Source organism: Spinacia oleracea, chromosome 1 (assembly GCF_020520425.1).
Source record: "Spinacia oleracea cultivar Varoflay chromosome 1, BTI_SOV_V1, whole genome shotgun sequence".
In the NCBI taxonomy this organism is placed as follows: Eukaryota; Viridiplantae; Streptophyta; class Magnoliopsida; order Caryophyllales; family Amaranthaceae; genus Spinacia; species Spinacia oleracea.
In genome coordinates, this window is record NC_079487.1 from 126,750,855 (window position 1) to 126,773,840 (window position 22,986).

The 22,986-nt window shown below is 36.0% G+C and overlaps 3 protein-coding genes across 3 annotated transcripts; 2 read left to right on the forward strand and 1 right to left on the reverse strand.

Annotated features, from left to right (window-relative positions):
* Positions 1–892: 892 nt before the first annotated feature.
* LOC110782929 (spermidine synthase) lies at positions 893–5,130 on the reverse strand. The gene is made up of 9 exons (XM_021987203.2): positions 4,788–5,130; positions 3,511–3,587; positions 3,304–3,426; positions 2,415–2,519; positions 2,193–2,265; positions 1,939–2,010; positions 1,648–1,843; positions 1,312–1,441; positions 893–1,216 (listed from the first exon to the last, which is right to left on the reverse strand). The coding sequence occupies exons 1-9, from the start codon at positions 4,978–4,980 to the stop codon at positions 1,151–1,153; spliced, it is 1,035 nt and encodes a 344-aa protein (XP_021842895.1). The 5' UTR covers positions 4,981–5,130; the 3' UTR covers positions 893–1,150.
* A 6,077-nt stretch (positions 5,131–11,207) lies between these two features.
* LOC130465666 (secreted RxLR effector protein 78-like) lies at positions 11,208–11,741 on the forward strand. Its single transcript, XM_056834519.1, has one exon. The coding sequence runs from the start codon at positions 11,208–11,210 to the stop codon at positions 11,739–11,741; it is 534 nt and encodes a 177-aa protein (XP_056690497.1).
* A 2,731-nt stretch (positions 11,742–14,472) lies between these two features.
* LOC110782930 (U4/U6 small nuclear ribonucleoprotein Prp31 homolog) lies at positions 14,473–21,842 on the forward strand. The gene is made up of 9 exons (XM_021987204.2): positions 14,473–14,698; positions 14,790–14,858; positions 15,740–15,805; positions 16,002–16,139; positions 16,528–17,420; positions 17,501–17,571; positions 17,903–18,005; positions 18,129–18,204; positions 21,423–21,842. Exons 2-9 carry the CDS (start codon positions 14,856–14,858, stop codon positions 21,540–21,542), a joined length of 1,470 nt encoding a protein of 489 aa, XP_021842896.1. The 5' UTR covers positions 14,473–14,698; positions 14,790–14,855; the 3' UTR covers positions 21,543–21,842.
* The last annotated feature ends 1,144 nt before the right edge of the window (positions 21,843–22,986 follow it).

A 22,986-nucleotide genomic window follows, 5' to 3' on the forward strand; every position in this document is an offset into this window, starting at 1 on the left:
CCATGTCAATCAAAGTGACGTAACGAAAATAGAAACCCACTAATCCAAAAGGAACAAGTCCCTAGTTCGAAGGATCAGGAATCAGGATTAACCCTGATACCCTCGGTTTCCTCCCCTCGTCATCCCAAGTTATTCATCACAACTATAATATTTGGAGCTCCTTAGAAGAAGAAAACTCCAACCCGGTCTAAAGGCCCAATGCTAAGATGGACCCAAAGTAGCAAGTCATGGCCCAAAGGAGAAGGAACGCAATTCAGGAGACAATATATGCACAGTCGTGTTATTAGAAACCAAGTGAGTTTGGAGCATATATATGGACGCACCGTCGCTCTGCACCTACTCACGATAGTGCAAGACTCCAATTAAGATGCAAAGCAACAAGAAGATGTACGGCCTATTAGTGACGAATCTAAAAATTTGGGAATAGAGGGTACGAAATTGGACTTTAAAAAAAAAAATACACTACGGCGCAATTTTTTTGCCGACTAAAACTTGAGTTATTAATTCTTTCACTATCTTAATTTTATTCCCTTGACGATTATTCCCTTTTCTTATACATGTTCCCTTTTGTATACCATAAGCAAAATTTACATTAACGACAAATTAATTTATTTACAGAATAGAGATTAATTTCTTGCAATTGGTTTTTGTCTAAGAACTAAAGAGTGGTTGGTATGTTTTTGTTTGATGCGACGATGAGGAAATACATGGAACAATTTCTGAAGTTTTCTGATTAGGCTACTTCAAAATAATTTCAGATTTAACACCAAAAATCAGTGATGCTTAGGGAGTTCCTCTACCTGTCACCACCATACCATATTCCATATTCCATATTCAGCACTTCAAAGGTCACTGGTTTACTACCAAGGATCTTAATTTGACACTAAAAAGCTCATTGGTCACGACACCTTTTATCATTTATAAAAGTACAGGTGAAACAAGCTAACAAATTGGTTCCCGTGAGTTTTCTCAGCTTTGTTTAAAGGGAAAGAAATTTCAACAAATACTGCCATACTGCATAATCTAATGACTAGAAAAAAATTGTCTGCCTGGAATGTCGGAAACAAAAAAAGGATGAATTTATTCTCTGCTCGATCCCAAATGAAATCTTCCCATTCAATAGAAACAAGGTCTTCACGGCAGACCAAGATTACTTGGATTTTGCATCAATGACCCTCTTCGCAAAAGAGGGCAGACAGAAAGCAGCTGAATGAAGCTGCAACCGAACAAGAAAAGTAGATATTAGATTTTAATGGAGAACGAATAAATAGCAATGGTAAGTAGAGGAGAAAAGAACAAGAGTAAACCTACCTCTGAGTTGTAGAATTTCAAAGGTCTCTCTGTATTTCCATCACCTTCAGTTTTATCAATAGGGTTCACCGGATGCCTAAAATCAACTTCTGGCCCCTCAGTGGAACAAAGCATGAAGCCAATCACCCCACTGAAATTTCAAAATTATGTTAAGATTCAATAACAATGTCTAGTAAACCGTGCACAAGTACAGAACTGGGGAAAACAGAAGGAAAAGGCACACACAATATCAGATGTTCGATTCAAGTAAACTAGCCTACAAACTAATCAATCAATTAATCCGTATATGTTTTTGGGTGCTTGGTGGAAAAGAGAAACAAGGGTGAGAGAACATGCCTCGGATATGTAGGAACAGTAGTCCATGCATAGTTCACAGACCCCTTAAAAATCTGACGGCAGTTTGCAACAATATCTTCAATAATATGCATGTGAAGCCATATACTTTCAGCCTGGGTGCACACGACACCTCCTGGTCGCAGTGCCTTTGCAACTGATTCAAAAAAGGGCTTCTCAAAGAGCTCTTGTGCTGGACCTGGTCAACATCCGAAGCAAGATTTAAGGACTGAAATGAACAACAGTTAATCACATCTAAACTTGGGGAACTGAGAAAAAAGATAGAGGAGAAACCTATTGGATCAGACGAATCCACAATGACCGCATCATAAGTCCCCTCTGGAGCCGCCTTTAAAAATGCAACTCCTACAAATCAAATATCTCATTAGTCAATACCATTTGTGGAGACCGGGGATAAAAGATGTGGTGAGAAAGAAAAGATAAATCTTGATAGAAATACTACTCCCTCAACACACACATAAAGAAAAAGAAGATAACATAAAGTCATGAAAGTCAAGAGGAGATGAGAAGGGATAAACGAGTCATACCATCACCAATATGCAATTTTACCCGTGGGTCGTCATATCCGACAGCTACCTCAGGGAAAAACTCTTTAGATACCTGCAATTACAAAAAATAAAACCATGATAACAAACATGGATGGAAGATAAGAAAATCAAATTGCATAACTTCTAAACTCCAAGAGATTGAAATTTATGTTCTTTATTAAGAGAAAACACAGTAGCAACAAATCAGCCTCGGCTACTTACCGTTACAACCATCTCATCAATTTCACAAATATCTATAAGCTCCACTGATGAATGGCGAGCTACTTCACGCAGGACACCTCCATCTCCTCCTCCAATGACCAGAACCTACAAGGTAAACAAAGAATCAGCATAATGGGCTTTCAACAAATTTGTTAGCAAGGGAAAACAGTATGCCCAGCCTCAACAACATCCTTCCCCCACAGGAAAATTGACAAGCCAAAAGGTAGCCTTTTGATTTTGATTAAACCTTAAAACAATGAACCTAAATAATTCTCTTCCGAGCAACTACATGAGATCATGCCACGGTTATTGACTTTGTGTCAACAGGTTGTAGTCTGACAAAAATCATATATATGTAAGTAAAAAAAGAAATCAAATGTCATAAGAGTAGGAACTCCTAGCATTCAATTCAACAAATCCTGGTTTCCAACATGTTCTTCTCAAGGACCTTTACACACGTGCATGTAAGTCAAAGAAAAAGGAAAAGACAAGGGCGGAGTTTAAGCATTCCCCAATACCTAGATGATTAAAAGACTCCATTAAGTTTTTTTCCCTATGGAATAAGCCAATAAGGCATAGGGAGAAGATAGAAGTAAAAGGCCTTTTCAGTTTTCAGATACCAAAAAAATCCAAATGAGCTGAAATTTTCAATTTCTATTTGCCTTTTTCTATGCCAATACAACTCACAGAATCACAGATAGAGCAAAACTATGTAAATTAAATTACAATGGCAATTGGCAAACAAATTGATCAACAATTGATGTCTTCATGAGAACACAAGATCCGTCAATAAGATATGAAAGAATGAACTCGAAAACAATGAAGATGAAACAAATTATTGTCCGGCTTCAAGAATCAGGGCATGGGGGTTAGTGAGAAAGAAAGAAACCTTTTTGGGGTTTTGAATGGAGCAAAGTGGGAGGTGACTGATCATCTCTTGGTATGCACACTCATCCCTCTCAGTGAGTTGAATTACCCCATCTAAAATAAGAACTTTCCCATAGGTCGATGACTGCAATAACATAGACACAAATAAGTTAATAACCGGATAATTTACTAGACTAATAAGTTAAATGAAGTCATATACTTAAAGTACCTGAAAGACAGTCACGTCCTGATACTTTGACTTCCCCTGGAACAGAATTTTCTCTACTTTCAGAGAATGTGCTTCACCTGTTTCAGATTGTACAGGAACATCATCAGGGCTCTGTTTACTTGCATAGAACAGGCTCCAAATCTTCTTCATAATTCGATAAAAACAAATTGCAAAAGAGGGAATATGACATAGAAGAGGGAAACATTTCAGCTCCATTTGTACACTCCCTTGAAACAAGCTGTAAGGGTAAACAGGCTTTCAAACTGCCTATTTCTCCAAAACTAAACATTTACTTCAAATCCAATAAACAAAGAACCCATTTTAGCTTTCTGAACCAGTACATCCATACAAATCCCAGTCATAATTAGTGACTCGCAATCGTTATGTTGACTTATTTTTAAAATTCATGCTAATAATTATCGCCAAGAAATCAGCAACTTAATGTATATACTCGTATAGTTGTATATCGCCATCTAATAAAATACACAAATCAAACACTACAGAAGTCAAGAACACTATACGAGTGAATTAACTAAAATAACTTAGAAAACGGTAAAGTGATTGACAAAGAAGCTATAATAGAACTCGGACATGGCGAAATGACATTCATAAAATCAAGCAACGACCAAAATAATATCAGATTCATGAATGTAAACATACTCAACTCAACAAAAGCAAATTGTCAGGATACAGAAAACACCTGTGATCAAAACTTATAGTGAAAAAGCCCTTTCAAAAAGAAGGTGCAATTATTGGTACTCCTTATGTGCTTTAAACACGTGATATGATTGGCAAAATAATTAGCACAAGTACAGTAGCTTAATATCATATTCATGGCAAGTTCATTCAGAGCAGTAGCACCACACACATGGAACAATGATTACCTCAGTGGCTCAGTGGGTATCCGATTAAATTTAGAAATTTGCCCAAAACCCTAAAATTTACTAATATTAGCCAAAACACATCACATGTATAGCGCGAATAACACCCAAAAAAATAGATTTATGTTAAAAAAACATTTTAAACATCGAAACCCCAGAAAAGTTTTCAAGTTATAATTAACATCGAAACCCCAGAAAAGCTTTCAATTACAACTTACAAGAAAACATCCAAAACCCAGAAAAGTTTTCCAATTACAACAACAAATCAAATATAAAAGCTAAAACCCAATAAAAAATTAGCATCCAGTCAATATATATCAGAAAATCGAAGGGAAAAAATAATTAAAAACAATAAAATCAAAGCAGAAATATTTGTTTTGGATTAAAGAAACAAACCAGGCCACATTGGGCTAATCTCAGAAAACCAGCCAGGAATAATTGTTGAGATAGAATTAGGCTTATCTTCAGCCTCCATTGAAATAGAAGAAGCTCCATTCCCGATTTTCTCACTCATGTTTTCTTCTTCTTCCCTAGGTCTCTTCACTGGTAAATCTGTGCCAGAAGAAACAGCTATACCCTCTTCAGCCATCTATCAATTTATAGGAATATTAATTAGAATAAATTTTTAAAATCTTTTTTCCTTTTTTGGGGGATTTTTTCTTCGTTTTGAAACCCTTTTCACACTCTTTTCTGTACTCCTCCGTAAAACCCTTCACTAAATCAGGGTGATTAAGGAAGGCCAAAAAATGAAAGAAATAATAAGGGGCCAAGATGTAATTCGGCGCACAATTTCGGTCCTTTGGTGATGTGTGAATACTCCGTATATTTTTACTTCAATACTTCCTCTTTATACTTTAGTAACGTTTTCATTTGTGTATCGTTATTCGACGCCCGCCCACGCTAAAATCGCCCTACTATTTATAGCGAAAGTACAAAACTACCCTTATATTTTTTTACCCCTCCCTTTCATTTTTTTACCCTTCTCACCTCACCTTTCCCTCACCTCTCTCCCCTCCCCCCCTCCCCACCGATCTGGCTGCCGGAAAATCGTCGGAAAAATGAAATTCCGGCGAGAATTTTTTTACCCCTTTTATAATTCGCCGGAAAACTGATATTCATACATGTTTCTTCATAATTCGCCGGAAAACTGAAATTCTGGAAAACGTTAGTATCTTCATAATTCGTGTGAGAGTTGCGGCGGTGTTTATAGTCGAGGAAGTTGTCCCGGGAAATCGCTCCCGGAAAGCTCGTAAGCTTCAATGGAGGAGGTAAAAATGGTGTTTTTTTTAAAAAAAAAAAAAAAATTATTCATTTCTGGCGCACAAGATTTGCACCGTTCACATGTACCTGGCGCACGGAATTTGCGCCAGTTCCATGGACCTGGCGCAAATTCCGTGCGCCAGGTCCATGGAACATATGCAAATTTCGTGCGCCAGGTAAGGATCAGAGATGGGGCGGCGGAGATGGGGCGGCGTTGAGGGCGGCGGAGATGTTTATAGCCGGCAGGAGGAAGGGAGAGAGAGAGCAGAGAAGGAGAAGGCTCATGAAGGAGGGGGGGTGAATTTGAATTTAAAGGGTAGAATCGTACTTTAACGTAATAAATTAGGGCGTTATTAACGGAACAGGGCGTCGAATAAAAATCCCCTTTCATTTTCTCGATTGACAATTTTGGCAATACATCATTTCAATTACATAGACTTATAATTAAATTCAAACTCGGTTATGTTCACCTTATTTCTAACTATTAAGGATTATTCAGGTGTAACTAACTAAATTAAGTTCAGATAAAATAAGTTCATGAAAAATAAGTGAAATCGGGTGAATAGTACGCATCATTACGAATACATCTCTCATTTGTTAAAGGTATTTGCAAAATGTATAATAGTTGATATTTTGAACATATACATTGTGTCAAATCTTATAATCCTTGCATAACTAGATAGCCGTAGTTCTTTTCTTTAAGTATGAATCCTAACACTTATAAAGCCTTGAACTTCTATTACTATTCACCCAATAGTGCAATTACTTACATACCCCTAATTTCCTTCTTTGTTTTTCTTTTGTCTTATTCTTATCAATAATGTCTATTTTCACCATTCTTTTTTGTCTTTGCTTTTCTATGAGATGCTCCCCCTTCCATTTTCTACCTAACCACGTTGCTAATGTTTCATGTGTAATACTACAATAACAATTTTGGAGAGCTTAAAATTGCACGTGGAATGTTAAAATATAAATGAAACCTCTTGTAAACGTATTTATAATCACATTTTATCAATTACGAGCAAATCGAGCTTTAGCTTTGTTTTCCTAGAGTTCACCATAAATTTGTAAAAGTCCTTTTACGAAATAATTTTTTTATACCTTGGGGGATCGTGCGCGCTAGCGCACGGTCCAATAACTAGTTATTAAAAATAGCCATATTATATATTGAGTTATATGAAACTCAAAATATTGCAACTAGAATTAGAAAGAAGTTTACTACGGAGTATTATTAAATGCTTCTTAGTTCGTGTAGTACTCCCTCCATTTTTAAATGTTGTATCCATATGGAATCAAGTTGGGTTTTTAAGAAAAATAGAATCTTGGTTTGTATGGGTATAAGTGTAATGATTGAGTGTAAGATAAATGATTGTGTGTAAGTGATTGGAATAAAAGAAGGAGAGAGAAAACAATGGAGATATTTATTATTATTACTAAAACAAATCAGATTTACTCAAAGGATTTATATACCGGAAAATTCGAACTAAAATATGAACAAAAAATCGACCCAGAAATTTCGAACAAAAATAAAAAAAAAATCAAAAAAATTCAAACAAAAATCAACAAAAAATCAACCCAGAAAATCAAGAAAAATCAACCCAGAAAATCAATTCGAACAAAAATCAAGAAAAATCAACCCAGGAAATCAAGAAAAATCAACCCAGGAAATCAAGAAAAATCAACCTAGAAAAATCAACATAACTCAACCCAGAAATTCGAACAAAAACAAAAAGTCAAAAACTCAAGAACAAAAACCCAGAAAATTCGAAAACTCAAGAACAACAACCCGGAAATTCGAACAAAAATATCAACAAAAAATCAAAAACTCAAGAACAAAAACCCAGAAAACTCGAAAACTCAAGAACAAAAACCCAGAAAAAATCGAAAACTCAACCCAGAAAATTCGAAAAATCAACCCGGAAAATCAACAAAAATATCAACCCAAAAATCAACAAAAACCCAATCAAAATCGAACAAAAAAAGTCAACAATTCGAACCCAGAAATTCGAGAAATCGAACCCAAAAAACAAGAACGCGAACCAAGAAATTCAAACCCAAAAAACACAAAACTCGAACCCAAATTCGAACCTAAAAAATCAACAAAATAAAATAAAAATCAACAATTTTACCATGAATACAAGATTTTGAAGATTTAGAAGTCAAATTCGACCATGAAAACTCTAGATCTAGAATTTTTATGGTCGAATTTCACCATCTAAAGCTTTAATATAGAGTTTTATTTCCAGAGATGGCGGTGGAGGCACAAAGGCGGCGGAGGTGTGGTGGTGGTGGTTGCGGCGGAGAGGTTTTGGGAGGAGAGAGTGAAAAAATTGAGGGAGAAGATTGAGGTAGGAGAGAGAGTGAAAAAATTGAGGGAGGAGATTGAGTTAGGAGAATCGGAGATTGAGGGAGGAGAGAGAAAATGAAATCAGAAGAGGGAGGGGAGGGAGGGGAGGGACGTGAAATCCGGAGGGAGAGAGAGAGTGAAAATATGAGGGAGGAGAGAGAGTGAAAGTGATGGGAAGGTAATATGAATTAAATAATTATTTTTGGGAAAATAATTTGATTAAATATTATGGGTGGGAAAAATTAGGTGGGAATATGGGTAGAATCTTTAGGTATTTTGGTAATTAGATAGAAATGTAAGGGTATTTTAGGATAAAATGTATGTCCAAAAATAGAATACTCCGTAGATTCTAAGTGGATACAACATTATGAAACGCCCAAAAAAGAAACGGATACAACAAAAAGAAACGGAGGGAGTACTAGTAATATGTGTATATGTGTGGTACGGTGTAGCCAATTTTTGCAATTTGCCAAAGCTAAGGAGAAAGAAAATAAAAATATATGTACTCTGATTTTGAAAAGTTAAAGGAAGAGCATATGATTTTAAAATGATAGGGTTCTCAATTAGGCTCGGAGAATTGAGAATATGACTACTTTTTATCTTTATGCCAGCTTTTTTTCTTTTACTATTAAAGCTATACTTTCAATATTTTGTAGGCAAGTAGGAAATTATTCGAGTATCTTATGATTTTGCATTGAATAATACCCTACTCAAGTAAACTCCATACTAACCAAGTTTGTTTGGTGTAGATGGGGGTAAAGATGGATGTGCATCGGGCACGACCCGAAAAAGGCTTAGCTCGACACGGCCACGAAAAAAGCACAGTCTTAGGTATGATTGTGCTTTTGGACCGCATTTTTTTGAAAAAACATACGACAAAACACGGTAACTTTAGTAAAAGCAAGCTTAAGCATGACGATCTGTGGCTTGGACCGTGTCTGGGCCCTATTTTTAAATTTGTGGGGAGACACGATACCGAGTGGGCTTGGTGTGGGCCGCCCTGGCCACAATCATCTTTAGATAGTGGGAAGTGGGAACTCACCTTGGAGGTTGCAACTTTGAAGCTTTGAGCCCTATTATTTGCGTTATGCTTGGGAGTGGGAATTTCCTTACCATCCTCCATGTCCTCAATCGTTGACTTGCATTGCTCGGATGGTTGGCTTATAATAGGCGGTGTACGTTACGCTTGGTAGTTTTACGGTACACTTTCTTACAGAGTACTCCGTAGATGTAAATCATATGCAACAAAATTTTCTCTCATCTTATTTATATGATGTTGTTATAAGAAAGATGGAAAGAATATTTTTTCTTCCTATTAAGTTAGTTTTATTATATGTTAAATTTGTTGAATTAAATATGTCATATAGCCCAAAAAATTAAATTACATCAAACTAGGAAGGAAAATACTTAAATTTATGACATAAAAAGAAAAAAGAAAATAAAATGAAAAAAAGTGATGTAGGGAATGAATCAGTGGTGGTGCCAAGATTTTCTCCTTAAGGGCTCGAAATCCTCGAACGCATATAATAAAATCTCATAATCCAAAATCCAAATTACAACTAATAATTCGTGGGGCATAAATTCTATTATAATAACATTAAAAAAGGCAAATTTTTCAAAAATTACCTTATAAAAAAAATGTTCTAATTAACTACCTTATAAAAAAATTGTTGTAAAATACTAACTTTGGTGGGATTATAAGTATTGATTAAATATTATGGGATTGACTTTACTAGGCGCATCTCACGGGGCATCTCATGGGAAATAGGTAATTAAATGACACGTGAGATACATATGACAAAGTCAATCCCGAATTTTGATTCAGCATTCACAATTCGAAAAAAGGTAGTATCTTACAACATTTTTTTTATATAAGGTAGTTAATTACAACTCTTTTTATAAGGTAACAAATTTTATAAGGTAGTTTTTTGATAAATTTGCCTTTAATTAAAAAATTACAATTAAACTCGACAAGTTTTCATATTTTGAAAGCGATCTATTGGGCATCTTGGGTTTCGCTTTGCATGTTAGAGTCGTGGGATTACAGTTAGGCTATGTTCTGTTCGACTTATTTCGAATTATTTCAGACAAAATAAGTTCATATAAGTTCATTTAAGTTCACATAAGTTCAGTTAAGTTCAGATAATATAAGTTCAGGAAAAAAAAAGTTTTTTCCACACATTTCACCCACAAATAAGTTTTTTCAGACAAAATAAGTTTTGTTAAGATAAAATAAATTCAGATAAGTTAATATAAGTTTAGATGTTCGATCAATTAAGTTCAAATAAATTCAGATGATATAAGTTCAGTCAAATAAGTCGAATAGGACGAAGTCTAAGTGAGAAAGAGAGGTGTAGAGTTATTGTTTACTCCCTCCGTCCCAGAATAGTCGTTACACTTACCTTTACACAAAGTTTTAGGTGATAAGTGGTTGTTTGGTTATCAATTGTTATTTTATTGAAAAAGTAGATGTGATAGGAGTTAGTGGGGTATTTTTTTAATTGAATGAGATAGGGTGTGGGGACAAAAAAAGTTAGTGGGAAGAGAGAGACAATATAATAATTGTGGGGTCATTTATAATTTAGAAGTGTAACAACTAATCTGGGACGGACGAAAAAGAAAAGTGTAACAACTAATCTGGGACGGAGGGAAGAATTAATGCCATTCGATCCATGTCATTTGTTATGATTAGTAAAGCAAAACCCACTGCAGTGCCCCTTTTGTTTGTTCTCATATAGCACGTTTATTACTACTTGAGTCACTTGACCCTTTTGTTAATTTTTTAAATCTGACAATGTTTTTTTTAGCTAGTAAGGGTTCAGTTGAACCCACTGAACCCTTACTAGCACCATCGCTGGAATGAATTTAGAAAACCAACACTCACATGGAATGTATTTAAAAAGAAAGAAAAAAGAAAATTAATAAAAGATAAGGCAAACATTAAATAGGAAAAGAAATGCAAGGAGAAAGAAAATAGGAAATTAAAAATGTTAATAAATATGGCACATAATCAAGTTTGATGTCTATAAGGTTGTACTAGAGGTGTTTAGAACAACACTTTGTTGGCTCATTACAATTGTACTTCTATTACTCTTGTTCCAAAGGTGCCTAACCCTACCAAAGTTACGAATTTCAGGCCCATAGCTTGCTGCAATATAATATACGGAGTTTAAGTTAGTGCCTAAAATCCTTACCACATTACCACCATAATGCATAGTGCTATAGGTGATGTCGCTAGTGAATTTCAATATGGGTTTATACCTGAAAGGCAAATTTCAGATAATATTCTCCTCTCTACAGTGCTGATTAGAGGATACACCAGGGCTCATGTTTCTCTTGGGTGTTTATTAAAGGTGGACTTGAAAAAGGCTTATGACTCCATTAATCGGTCATTAATTAAGGATATAATGGTGGAGCTTGGGTTCCCCGACTGCTTTATAAAATGGGTGTTTACTTGTATCACCACAGTGTCTTACAACATTTTGATTAATGGGAGGCCTACTAAACCTTTTAGTGCAAAGAAAGGGTTGAGACAGGGGGATCTGATGTCTCCATTCATGTTTGCAATTGGAATAGAATACCTCACAAGGAATTTGCAACAACTTCAGGCTCAACCTGATTTTAATTTCCACCTCAAATGTGAAAAGCTAGCTATCACTCACTTGATGTTTGCTGATGATTTGCTCATGTTCTCAAGGGATGACATTCAGTCAATTCAGATGATGTCAGCTTCCTTCACTTAGTTTTCTTAAGCCTCATGATTGGAAGCTAACCTAGATAAAAGTAACATTTATATTGGTGGTGTTTCTACTGCTGAAAGGGAAGCAATGGTGGCAAATGTGCATATTCCAAAAAGGTAGTTCCCTTACAAGTATCTTGGTAGTTCTCTTACCGCTAATGGCATAATGGAATGTTCATTACTTCATTCTCCTTAGATTCAAAAGGTGGGGCCCAGTGCAATAAAGCCCAAATTCTCTAAACTCGTATAGTCGTATTGCATCATTGTATGTGCATCGAGCTCAAAAACCCGTGACAAAATCTTAGACCCGATTAATACAAGCCCAACCTGTTAACCCGACCCGAAACTTAGCGGGGCCGGACATAAACTTTAGGGTTGTTTTTGGGCCCGATCCGACCCGACCCGGTTTTAGAATTTTTGTCGAATCTTGGGCAACGAAAAAATACATTTGTAGTTATGAATTTTCCCTGCCCGAAAAGCCCGCTACTTTTAGCCCGAAATAGCGGGTTTTTGGCCCGACCCCACATAACGAGCTGATTTTTAGGAGTGGCTTGACCCGACCCACCTTTTGATCAGGTCTACTAGATCTAATTGCATGAGACATGTGTTTTAAATTTCTTATGATGATAACTCGTAGGCTTCGTTTTATTCGACATATTTTGTCTGAACTTATCTGAATTTGTTTTATCTTAAAAAATTGCACGAATTTATGAGGGAACATCAAAAGGTCATTTACCGTAACGATCTCAAGAGTTCTTTCATATCTCCTGTTAGAGTGTAGCGGTGAATAGTAACGAATAACAATTAGATGTTAAAGTAGCGGTTAACTAGTACGAGTGTTCGATAAAAGTAGCGATTGATATTGTAAAATACAATAAAAAAACTACTATATAAGCATATTGTTTGTAACGTTACTATAAATTTGTCAAACTCTACCCGCTACCATTGAATGCTACTAATTTTTACGTTTGACAAATATTTTACCCAATCGCTACATCTACCACTAAATCACTAACCGCTGCCTAAATCGCTAGCTTGCCAAACACTTACAAATTTTACAAGTTATATCTTAACTAGGTCAATATGCTACATGCTAACTCAAGCACTACCGCAAACACGACAATAGAATAAGGGGCCGTTTGGTTCAATTTACTGGAATGGAATGGTATGGAACCTCATACCATGGGAGTATGGATTCAAATTCCCAAACCAGTTTGAAGTTGTTTGGTTTAATTTTGAAATGGATTATATATCATATTTATAATGTATGGTTTACTTTTGTAGCATATCTTTTGTATATTATAGATCAAAAATTAATAAAGTCTCCTAAAATTTGTATATATAAGCAAAATTCAAAATATCAACAAAAAAGGGGGGGGGGGGGGGGGGAAGTCAAACAAACCCTTAGAACAAAAGAAAGAAAGAAGCGACCTTTATGTAACAGAGGAAGCAATAAGGAAGAAAATTCAAATTCAATAGTTGAGAATATGCATCTAAAAGGAAGAAAATGGAAAATACTCCACCAAATCACCAATAATAGCCAACAATAATCGATATCCGGAAAAAATAACGAGATTCATCCACATGTTGTCGGTCAAGGTTGTCGGAGAAGGAGAGTCGCCGGTCAGATCCAAAGTGGTGAGGCGACGACATCAACCTTGTAGAGTTGTCGTTTCTCTTTCCTCTTTTATTGTTAGGGTTTATATCATGGGTGGAATGGATTATGAATCTTAGGGGGTGAGGTGGGTATGAGATTTCATGGGAATGGGGTGGAATTAGAACCCTTTAGGTATGAGGTTCCATACCAAAATGTCATAACCAAACAATAAAAAGGAGGGAATGGATTCTAACTCCATTCCAATCCTTTCTAAAATGTCCAACCAAACACCCCCTAAAACTAGATTAGATCCCGTTCACGCACAAATTATGAATAGCTTTTTACGAAATATTTAACCGAATATCCCCAAACTACTGCATAATTATAGAGTTTTGAATATACTCATTTAGTATGCATATTATATACGAAGTATGTGTAATATGTTAATGCGACCAACATATCAAGCGAATCTATTTTCCATATTAATATGCCGATTTGACTAAAATATTACAAAAAAAAGTTTAGCAAAATTATTATTACGTAGTATCTATTATTGTCATAATGTATAAACTAATATTTTTTCATACATAAATAGTGTATAAAAAAGGATAGAAAATAAAATAAAATAAACAGATATTTTTTTTAGGAAATTGATTTTTGGCGGAATTTTTTTACATAAAAAAGTAACACATGTCAGTTCTAGTATCTATTTTATTTATTTAGTATAAATAAAGAGTACAATAGATAGATATAGAATAGCCGACCAACTGTAACAATTCTTTACAAGCTGAAGCTTTGGCCTGCCTCTATGGTATGAAATGGGCTCGACAGGCAAGTATGGAGAATGTTACAATTCTTACGGATTCCCAACAGTTGGTGCAAATGCTGGTGGAGGAGGATTCACAGGATATGCAGATTCGTTGAACCCTAGCAGAAATCAAGACCCTTGGTAAGGTTTTCTCTTGGTGCAGCATTCTCAAGGTGGACCGGGAGAGGGTGGATCGAGCTTATGATCTTGCAACTGGAGCATCACGAGATTTATTTGCTTTTCTAATTTTCCGTAATTTTATTTAGTTAGCTTTTGTCAAAAAAAAATAAAATAAAATAAAAAAATAGCCGACCAACATCAAATCATAGGTTCGAAACTCCTTCCAACATTCGTGATTTATATTTCGGGGAGATAAATACATCCGAGCTCAATAGGACGGTGGCAAAGCCGACCTACAAGCGTTACGCCTAAACCTGTAAGTCTGTAACCATTACCACACAGGTGCACAACCAACGCTAGAAGTTCAACCTCTTCTTCACGAAGTGTCGCATCATCCCAACCGCTGTCTTCCGTCGCATTCTCTCACCAGAATTAGGTCAAACCACGAATTATTTCACTTCGTTTGTCAATTAGATTGTTATTCTCCCTTTTATTTCTGACTATTTGAACTACTTTTTATAATTTAGGGTTTGATCTACACTACCAGTTTCAGACGTCAAATTACTCGGCTATTTTGCCCGAATTTAATCGTAATGGTTAGTCTTCTGCAATTTCTCTGTCTTACGATTTTATGTGTTAATTTTGCATTTTCCTTATGCAATCTGCTTTGCAATTGAATTATACAATATTCAATATCTAATGTGTATTCGTACTAATTCCAGTGAAGAAAAATTGAATTAGCCCTCATTCATTTTGGTGTTAATTATCGAAAACCTAGCTTCCTGTATAACATCACTATTTTGAATGTAGCTTGTTATTATTCTAAGTTTTTCATGTGTTTGATCTGCTTCTTGGTTGAAGATTGTGTCGTCTTTGCGTTTTTCTGGGAAAAAGAGGGGTTATTTACCATAGATGGTGTGAACGGCACAATTTAAGACAATCGAGGATTCGAGGGGTAATGAAGTAAGAGGGAAGTCATATTCCTGATTTTGCGGTTGATATGAAATAATAATTAAAAGTGAGCTATCTATATTGTGAAAACTTGGAATGTGGCCTACGTAGTACATGGGAGCAAGTCGAACTTTGTGTAAATGTTTGAAAGCACTGGTTAGCTTGCTGTTCTTCTTAAATGATTTTTGAGTGATTTGTATCGATTTTTAGTTGTTGTGATTGAATGTCTGCTAGTGGCTATATTGAATAGTTTACATCTCTGGAATCTATATTTGACAGAATTTTAGATGCTGTATTGACTGGTTGATTTGGTTTATCTCTGGGATTTGGACATGCTGGAGGTGTTGTGGATATTTTTCATGATAGTATAGGATGTCAATTTCCTCAACATAATAAATTTTAGTAATATCTGTGATATATTTGATCAATTAACTGAACTTTATTGTTTTCTCTATTAAACCTTTCCTACTGCACAGTCATATTTGCCTCTTTTGTGTACTGGCTGAGTTTTCTGCTTTTGTTCCAGGCAACTCTAGCCGATTCTTTCTTGGCCGATCTCGATGACTTATCAGACAACGAAGCTGATGTCGTGGTGAGTTCATGACTTTTGGTTTGATCTTATCCAGTTATCTTTACATTTTTTATATATTTATGTGTGATGATTATGTAGTTAGTTGGGTTAAAAATTGAACTACAATGCGAAGGTGATAGTGAGAGTAATTAAAAGGAGAAATTCTGTTAGTAGTTTGTATTTCTCTAATTTGATATTTTGTTTGTTTCTTTCACAGGTGGAAGAAGATGCGGATGGAGAAAACATGGAGGAGGATATTGATGGAGAGTTAGCTGACATAGAATCCCTGAATTATGATGATCTTGATAATGTTTCCAAACTACAAAAGTCTCAACGTTACACTGATATAATGCAGGTTAGTTTTTACATGTTTAAATTTGAGTATTTGAGTCTTGGAGCTCATTAGGAGCTCTTGATATGGTGATATGTTGATTAGTTTCTTATTCTCTGTTCCAAGCCTCTAAAACGACGCGGCTGTCAACAGTTGTATATTCTGTGCATAATTTTATCTAGATGTAATGCATAGGTTTTTTGTCCTGTCGTGAAAGATTGTTTTAGTTTCATTTGCATGGCTTCCAGTCTGTGCTTTTTATTTGGTCTGTTGACTGCTAAGTCTCTTCTTCCTTTCCCTTCTGTTTGCCGTTCCTCCCTGGATAAGCAGGGGTGTTAAGCGGATGTTTAAACTTGTGGATATCTGAGATTTTAGCTATACAGTCACCAATAATCTGCTCATGACTTTTCAGAAAGTTGAAGATGCATTGCAAAAAGGTTCGGAGGTTCCTGATCATGGAATAGTTTTGGAAGATGATCCTGAGTATCAGTTGATTGTTGACTGCAACGCATTGTCAGTGGATATTGAGAATGAGATTATTATTATCCACAATTTCATCCGTGACAAGTACCGCCTAAAGTTTCCAGAGCTTGAATCTCTTGTTCATCACCCTATTGACTACGCTCGTGTTGTGAAGAAGATTGGTAATGAAATCGACTTAACCCTAGTTGATCTGGAAGGGCTTCTGCCTTCTGCTATCATTATGGTAGTCTCAGTCACTGCTTCCACTACCAGTGGTAAGCCACTGCCTGAAGAAGTTTTACAGAAGACTGTCGAGGCTTGCGATCGTGCAATTGAGCTTGATTCAGCAAGGAAAAAAGTCCTTGATTTTGTGGAAAGCAGAATGGTATATATTGCACCAAATATTTCAGCAATTGTTGGAAGTGCTGTCGCAGCAAAACTTATGGGAACTGCTGGAGGTTTGTCTTCATTAGCTAAGATGCCTGCTTGTAATGTTCAGCTTCTTGGGGCCAAAAGGAAGAATACGGCAGGTTTTTCAACGGCAACATCTCAATTTCGTGTTGGTTATATTGAGCAGACAGAGATATTTCAGAGTACGCCCCCTCCTTTGAGAATGCGTGCATGCCGTCTTTTGGCTGCAAAGACAACCCTTGCAGCCCGAGTAGATTCAACGAGAGGAGATTTAACTGGAAAGACTGGAAGGACATTACGTGAAGATATCCGCAAGAAGATCGAGAAGTGGCAAGAGCCACCACCTCCTAAGATCCCAAAACCTCTTCCTGTGCCTGATTCAGAACCTAAAAAGAAAAGAGGTGGGCGAAGACTACGGAAGATGAAGGAAAGGTAAAGTAGTTCCTCTTTAGTGTGAGGGTGTTTTCTACTTGTACATTCTTTTCTTAGTGTGTTCCTGTCCTATTTTGCAGATATGCTGTCACAGATATGAGGAAGTTGGCTAACCGGATGCAGTTCGGTGTGCCTGAAGAGAGTTCTCTAGGTGAAATTTCTCTCTTTACCGCAGCAAAGCCTAAATTTTTTGATTCACATCCTTGTGTAGAATTCAGGGAATCCTGGTATGATTTGATTTAGAAAGCAGATAATAACCTAGGCAATGCTAATGAGGTTGCAGTTGCACATTCATATTAGATAAGAATTGATAATTTTATCCTTCTTGTTGCATTATTCTCGTGCAAATGTAGTTTTTAAAACTTTCAACATTCTAATGTAAAAGGGTTTTTATTTATATTTTTTATTTCAACGTATTTTTGGTCAGTAGTTTCTTTGTTGGAATACCTTTCGTATCTTAATTTTCCTTTTTCCTTTTTTAGGTGATGGTTTGGGAGAAGGATATGGTATGCTTGGTCAAGCTGGAAGTGGAAAGTTACGCATGTCTGCTGGTCCGAGCAAGCTTGCAGCAAAAGTTGCTAAGAAGTAAGCTGTCTTCTAGTTACTTATTCCCCTCGTAGTAGTGCAAGTGGATGGAAGTTTGTTTTGAGACCGTGTTGGGAAGGTTTACTTGTCTTTTCATGACAATCTCTTCATTGTCCTTTTCAGATTCAAGGAGAAGCGCTATGGAAGCAGTGGTGCTACCTCAGGGTTAACGTCAAGTTTGGCATTTACTCCTGTGCAGGTTTGTACCCTATTTGATCTTTTGTTTGATTTATACCTTCAAGTACGCCCTTTGTCCCCCAGTTCCTTTTTTCCCCTCCTTGTTTATCCCTTGCAGGTTTGTACTATATTTGCCCTTATGTTTGATTTATACCTTCAAACACGCCCTTTATTTTAGTTTGTGCCATTGTATTTCTCTCTTTAGTTGATGAATGTATATTCACTCAACTCTCTTTCTCTTATCCCAGTGTCCTAAAGTTTTGTTAGTTGATCTAAGCCAGATTACCCCTTTCCCATGTGACCAAAATCTTAGTGGAAACCTGATCCCTAATTCTTTTTTCACCCTGGATGTTGCATTCCATATTTGTTTTAAAGTCAAATAAGAGACTCACTGTGGGAGGGAAGGAGTAGAAACTAGAAAGTAAAGCCAATTTTTCGGTTTTTGTGAAGCGCCTAGTATCTTCTTAATAGCAGTTAGTACTATGGTAAGTGTTCGCAATCTCTATTCCTTTAGCCATCAAAAGTCTTTACACTTATCCTTATACTTGCTAAATTTCTTACTTGGCTTAAAAAGCTGGGAATTCTAGAATGTGGGTTATTCTATGCTAGCTTATATCCCTCGTCTTGCTCATTTTTCCAATTATAGAAATGTGATAAAATGTCCTTTTGACATCCAATATTATCCTTGATTTTTGACTATTTTGTAGGTTGATGTCTCTAGATATTTAGTCTGACATTTTATTAGGCTTGCTTGCATTTTTCTTATGACAAAGTACCATATTATAATTATTGCACGAACTGTCTGAATTTTCTTATGACAACTGCTCGTACAACTTTACTATAGGATGACCTCTGAAGGCTCGGAGGCCAATCAAAATGTGAAGTATGGTTTTGTGTTGTTTTCTCCTTTTTTAAATTTAAAGTTTGCAAGGATGGATGATTTTATGTTGGGAAAATGATGGTTAATGAGTAATAACACTCCGATGACCCTAGGAATTTTTCATGAAAAGGGAAATCACTATGCTTTCGCCTTTGTATTTTGGCATAGTAATACACCTTTACAAACTTCAGCATCAATTGTCTTATATAGAAGTTGTGTACATCACATCTCATAGTGGTTGTTGTGCCATCTTGATAAGCTCTAGTCTAGTGGCGGGGACTGTACTTCAGAACTAGTGGATCTGTTGGGTGCACTGGAGATATGTATGCCCCAGCTGTAATAGCACTATTTACCTAAATTAGCAGCTCTTCTTTATCTAACTGCTCTTGGGATTTGGGAGCGTCTGTTTGAAACTCAATTCTTTTTTATTGACAACTGATAAAAACAGTGTCCAAAGTAAATTTCATAACAGAGTCAGTCAAGTGCCAACCATGTCAAAGAGAAAAAGGCTCTAGATTTCCAATTACCAAGATCCCAAAAGTCCTTGTGAACTCAGCATCACACTATCACCAAATTGATGTAGTGAGATACCTCCCAAAACTTCAAATCTTTGCAGGATTTGCATTCATTATACGTGGAAAAACCAACATATTTTGAAGAAGCAATTGAAAATCCTGAAGATATGCATGTCTATGCTATAATAGTACTTTTCACCTGAATTGATAGCTTTCCATATCCAACTACCATTCTTGTTTTGTTTCTATTTCTCTGTTGGGGGCCCTTCCCCCCCCTTAGTAATGGTCGGCACTTGGCAGACCCTGTTATAAATTTACTTTGGATACTGTTCTTGCCTCTTGTCAACCAAAAAGAATGTTTAAAGTCCTATTAGAAGACCCCAATGGTTTAGAAATGTAGAATGTCCAGATTAGAACATCAGTTGCAATTCTGATATCTTATGATGGTGACCATGTATAAATAAGCTGATGTGTTCCACACTGAGGATTGAGCATTGATTTTTGAGTTTATGACACTGTCTCGTGTCTGATATCATAAATATAAAATGTAGTCTTAACCGGGTAAGTTGGAGCAATATATAGAATGAATATTTGATAGATTCTTAAGTTGTGTTACGTAATTATGTATTCAACCAAGCCTTGGTTCCAAAATGTGATTGGGTTGGCTAACATGAACCGTCATAAGGAACCTTCTGCGGAGCGTGAAGTAAGAAAATAAAAGGTTATGTTAAAGAGAGTAAATACGCATAGATGAGGAAGTGAATGCGAGGGTAACGAGGTACGAAAAATAGGGAACAAGAAAACAAGATAGGTTGGTGTAAAGAAGAGATGCAAATATGTTTCAAAAAAAAGAGAGAAGTTTGCAAAGAAAACAGGAAACAAAAAAAAAAAGAGGGAAAAAAAGTTCATGTTGAGTCGTCGACATATATTATCTCCCTCCACTCTGCCCTATCTAATGACCATATTTTCCTCAATCCATACTTATATCAACCTTGAACATATTTTGCTCCGAGGAGGAGTTGTCCTATGTGCATACAAGGTGCTAATGAATTGTTGGATGATGTGACAGGGACAATCAATCCTCCATACTCATACCTGTTTATTTTTTTTTGCTTTTTTTCCCCTGGGTGCAATTCATGGATTTTGGTAACATCAGAATTGGAAATCGTTTATTTTTTTTGCTTTTTTTCCCCTGGGTGCTAATGAATTGTTGTCCTATGTGCATACAAGGTGCTAATGAATTGTTGGATGATGTGACAGGGAAAATCAATCCTCCATACTCATACCTGTTTATTTTTTTTGCTTTTTTTCCCCTGGGTGCAATTCATGGATTTTGGTAACATCAGAATTGGAAATCGTTTATGCATAAGGCTCGCATACCAATATACCATGACCCTAGCCCCGTAACACCCTTAAGTTACGTTTTGGGAAGGAAGAGGTTAGCCTATGTGTTTTTATCGGTTTTGGCACATATTTGACCAATGCATTGTGTACATCAAGCATTCTCTTCCACCTGAAGTATGTGTTTTTATCGGTTTTGGCACATATTTGATCAATCCTCACAGGGTGAGAGAGCATCCTTGTACCACAAACCCATATGAGAAGGATTCTTTCCTCAATGGGGGCTATATAAAGATTGTTTGTACAGCCTTTGCTTTTCTTAAATACGAGTAGCATGTATGTAAAAGTGTAAACCATCTCTTGTTGTGATGTTTTATGGTTCTCGAGTATAACCATTGGAAAACTTTAATATGTAAGGTACCCTGTGAGATTTGATTTGCAAGGTTCTTTTGAGATGCTTAAGTTTTTTGCTGCTGATGTTGAGTTTCTGCACCTTTTCTGCAGGGCATTGAACTTTCAAATCCGCAGGCTCACGCACATCAACTTGGCAGTGGAACTCAGAGTACATATTTCTCTGAAACAGGGACATTTTCAAAAATCAAGAGTAACTTGGGTAGACTTTGAGCTTCTGCAGGTATTAAAGTTGTTGCCTGTATCAGTTTCAGTGCTTTATGGAGAGTGCCAGTTTACCGTGTGAATTGAAAATGCTCAAAACCGACGCTCTGAACTATCAATGTATCAATAGTTTCCAGTTTAATATTGCAAAGTTTTGTAGATGGCTAATTTATCGAATATAAATGGCTAATTTATCTGCCATCAGCTTGTGAATACGAGTCTCACTATACTGCAACATTTTCTGAACTTCAATTGCAAAAAGGAAGAATAGATTTTTTTTTAATACTGATGAAAATAATTTCTGCTGAAGGAATCTTTTGGGTTTTTTGTAACTTGCGTTGCAAGATTTTGTAGGCTGATTCATGTTGGGGATCTATAGCTATGAAGTAATTCTGGCCCATGCTGCAAATGGATTGAGATTTTCAATTAATAGAATTAACAGTTAGGAGACTCATTTTATTCGATCTATAAATGCATGCTTCATGGATAACTACTACGAAGTAGTTCACTATATTTTAATCAATATCTTTTGGTAGTGGTTTTAACACAACCAGCAGTCTGACACCTAAAACTAATTAATCATTCCTTCAATTCTACAAAATAAAATACGGAGTATGATTTTGGATAATTAGCAGCTTTTTCGGGTATAAAATGAGCTATAAGGCCCATATAAATATAAAATTACAAATTGAAGAGAAGATATTACGGGATTTAAATCTATGCGTTACCGATAAACACCTTCAATCTTAACCGCTAGACCGAGATATTGTTAAGAAGGTGGGGTTGAATAAATTATTAGACGAAGTCATCTGAAGGAGATTGTTACTGTTAGTCTTTCCATATATAAAATTTATAGTTTTTCAAGTTTGAAATACTCGGTATTTCCTTTAAGGAACAGTAAAATATCCTAAAAAACTGCGGTTCGAGTCCAATTTCCGAGGGTAAAAAAATTTCCGTGGCGCGCAACTTACCATTTCAAAAGTTCGTTAGCTAGGAAAACATATTTGTCTCTCGGAAGATAGAACCTTGATTATTGATTATTTTTTGTTATTAAGTTTGAAATTCATGACAAAATGGTACGGAGTAGTATTAAGTTTTGAATTCATGACAAAAATCATGTACATGTATAAATTGTTTGGTTTTGCATGTTTGGTATTTCTACTTTGGGAATAATATCTATCACGAGAGCCACGCTAATTATAGATTAGGGGAACTATTAGCTGTGCCATGTGAAGTGTATCTTATGTGATCTCTTCTCCTCAACTCCCGGGTTCAACTCTTCAATTGCTAACTTTTATGCAATTTTTTTATTTTGCATTCTATATCTGAAGTTGTAATTATTTTAGTTAAACTACTTGGTCGTTTAGTTAGATCTATCCTAATGTCCGATTTTGCACTTTCAGAAGTCAAACAAACTATTAGATGTTATGAATACGCGGTATAGGAGCTTCTT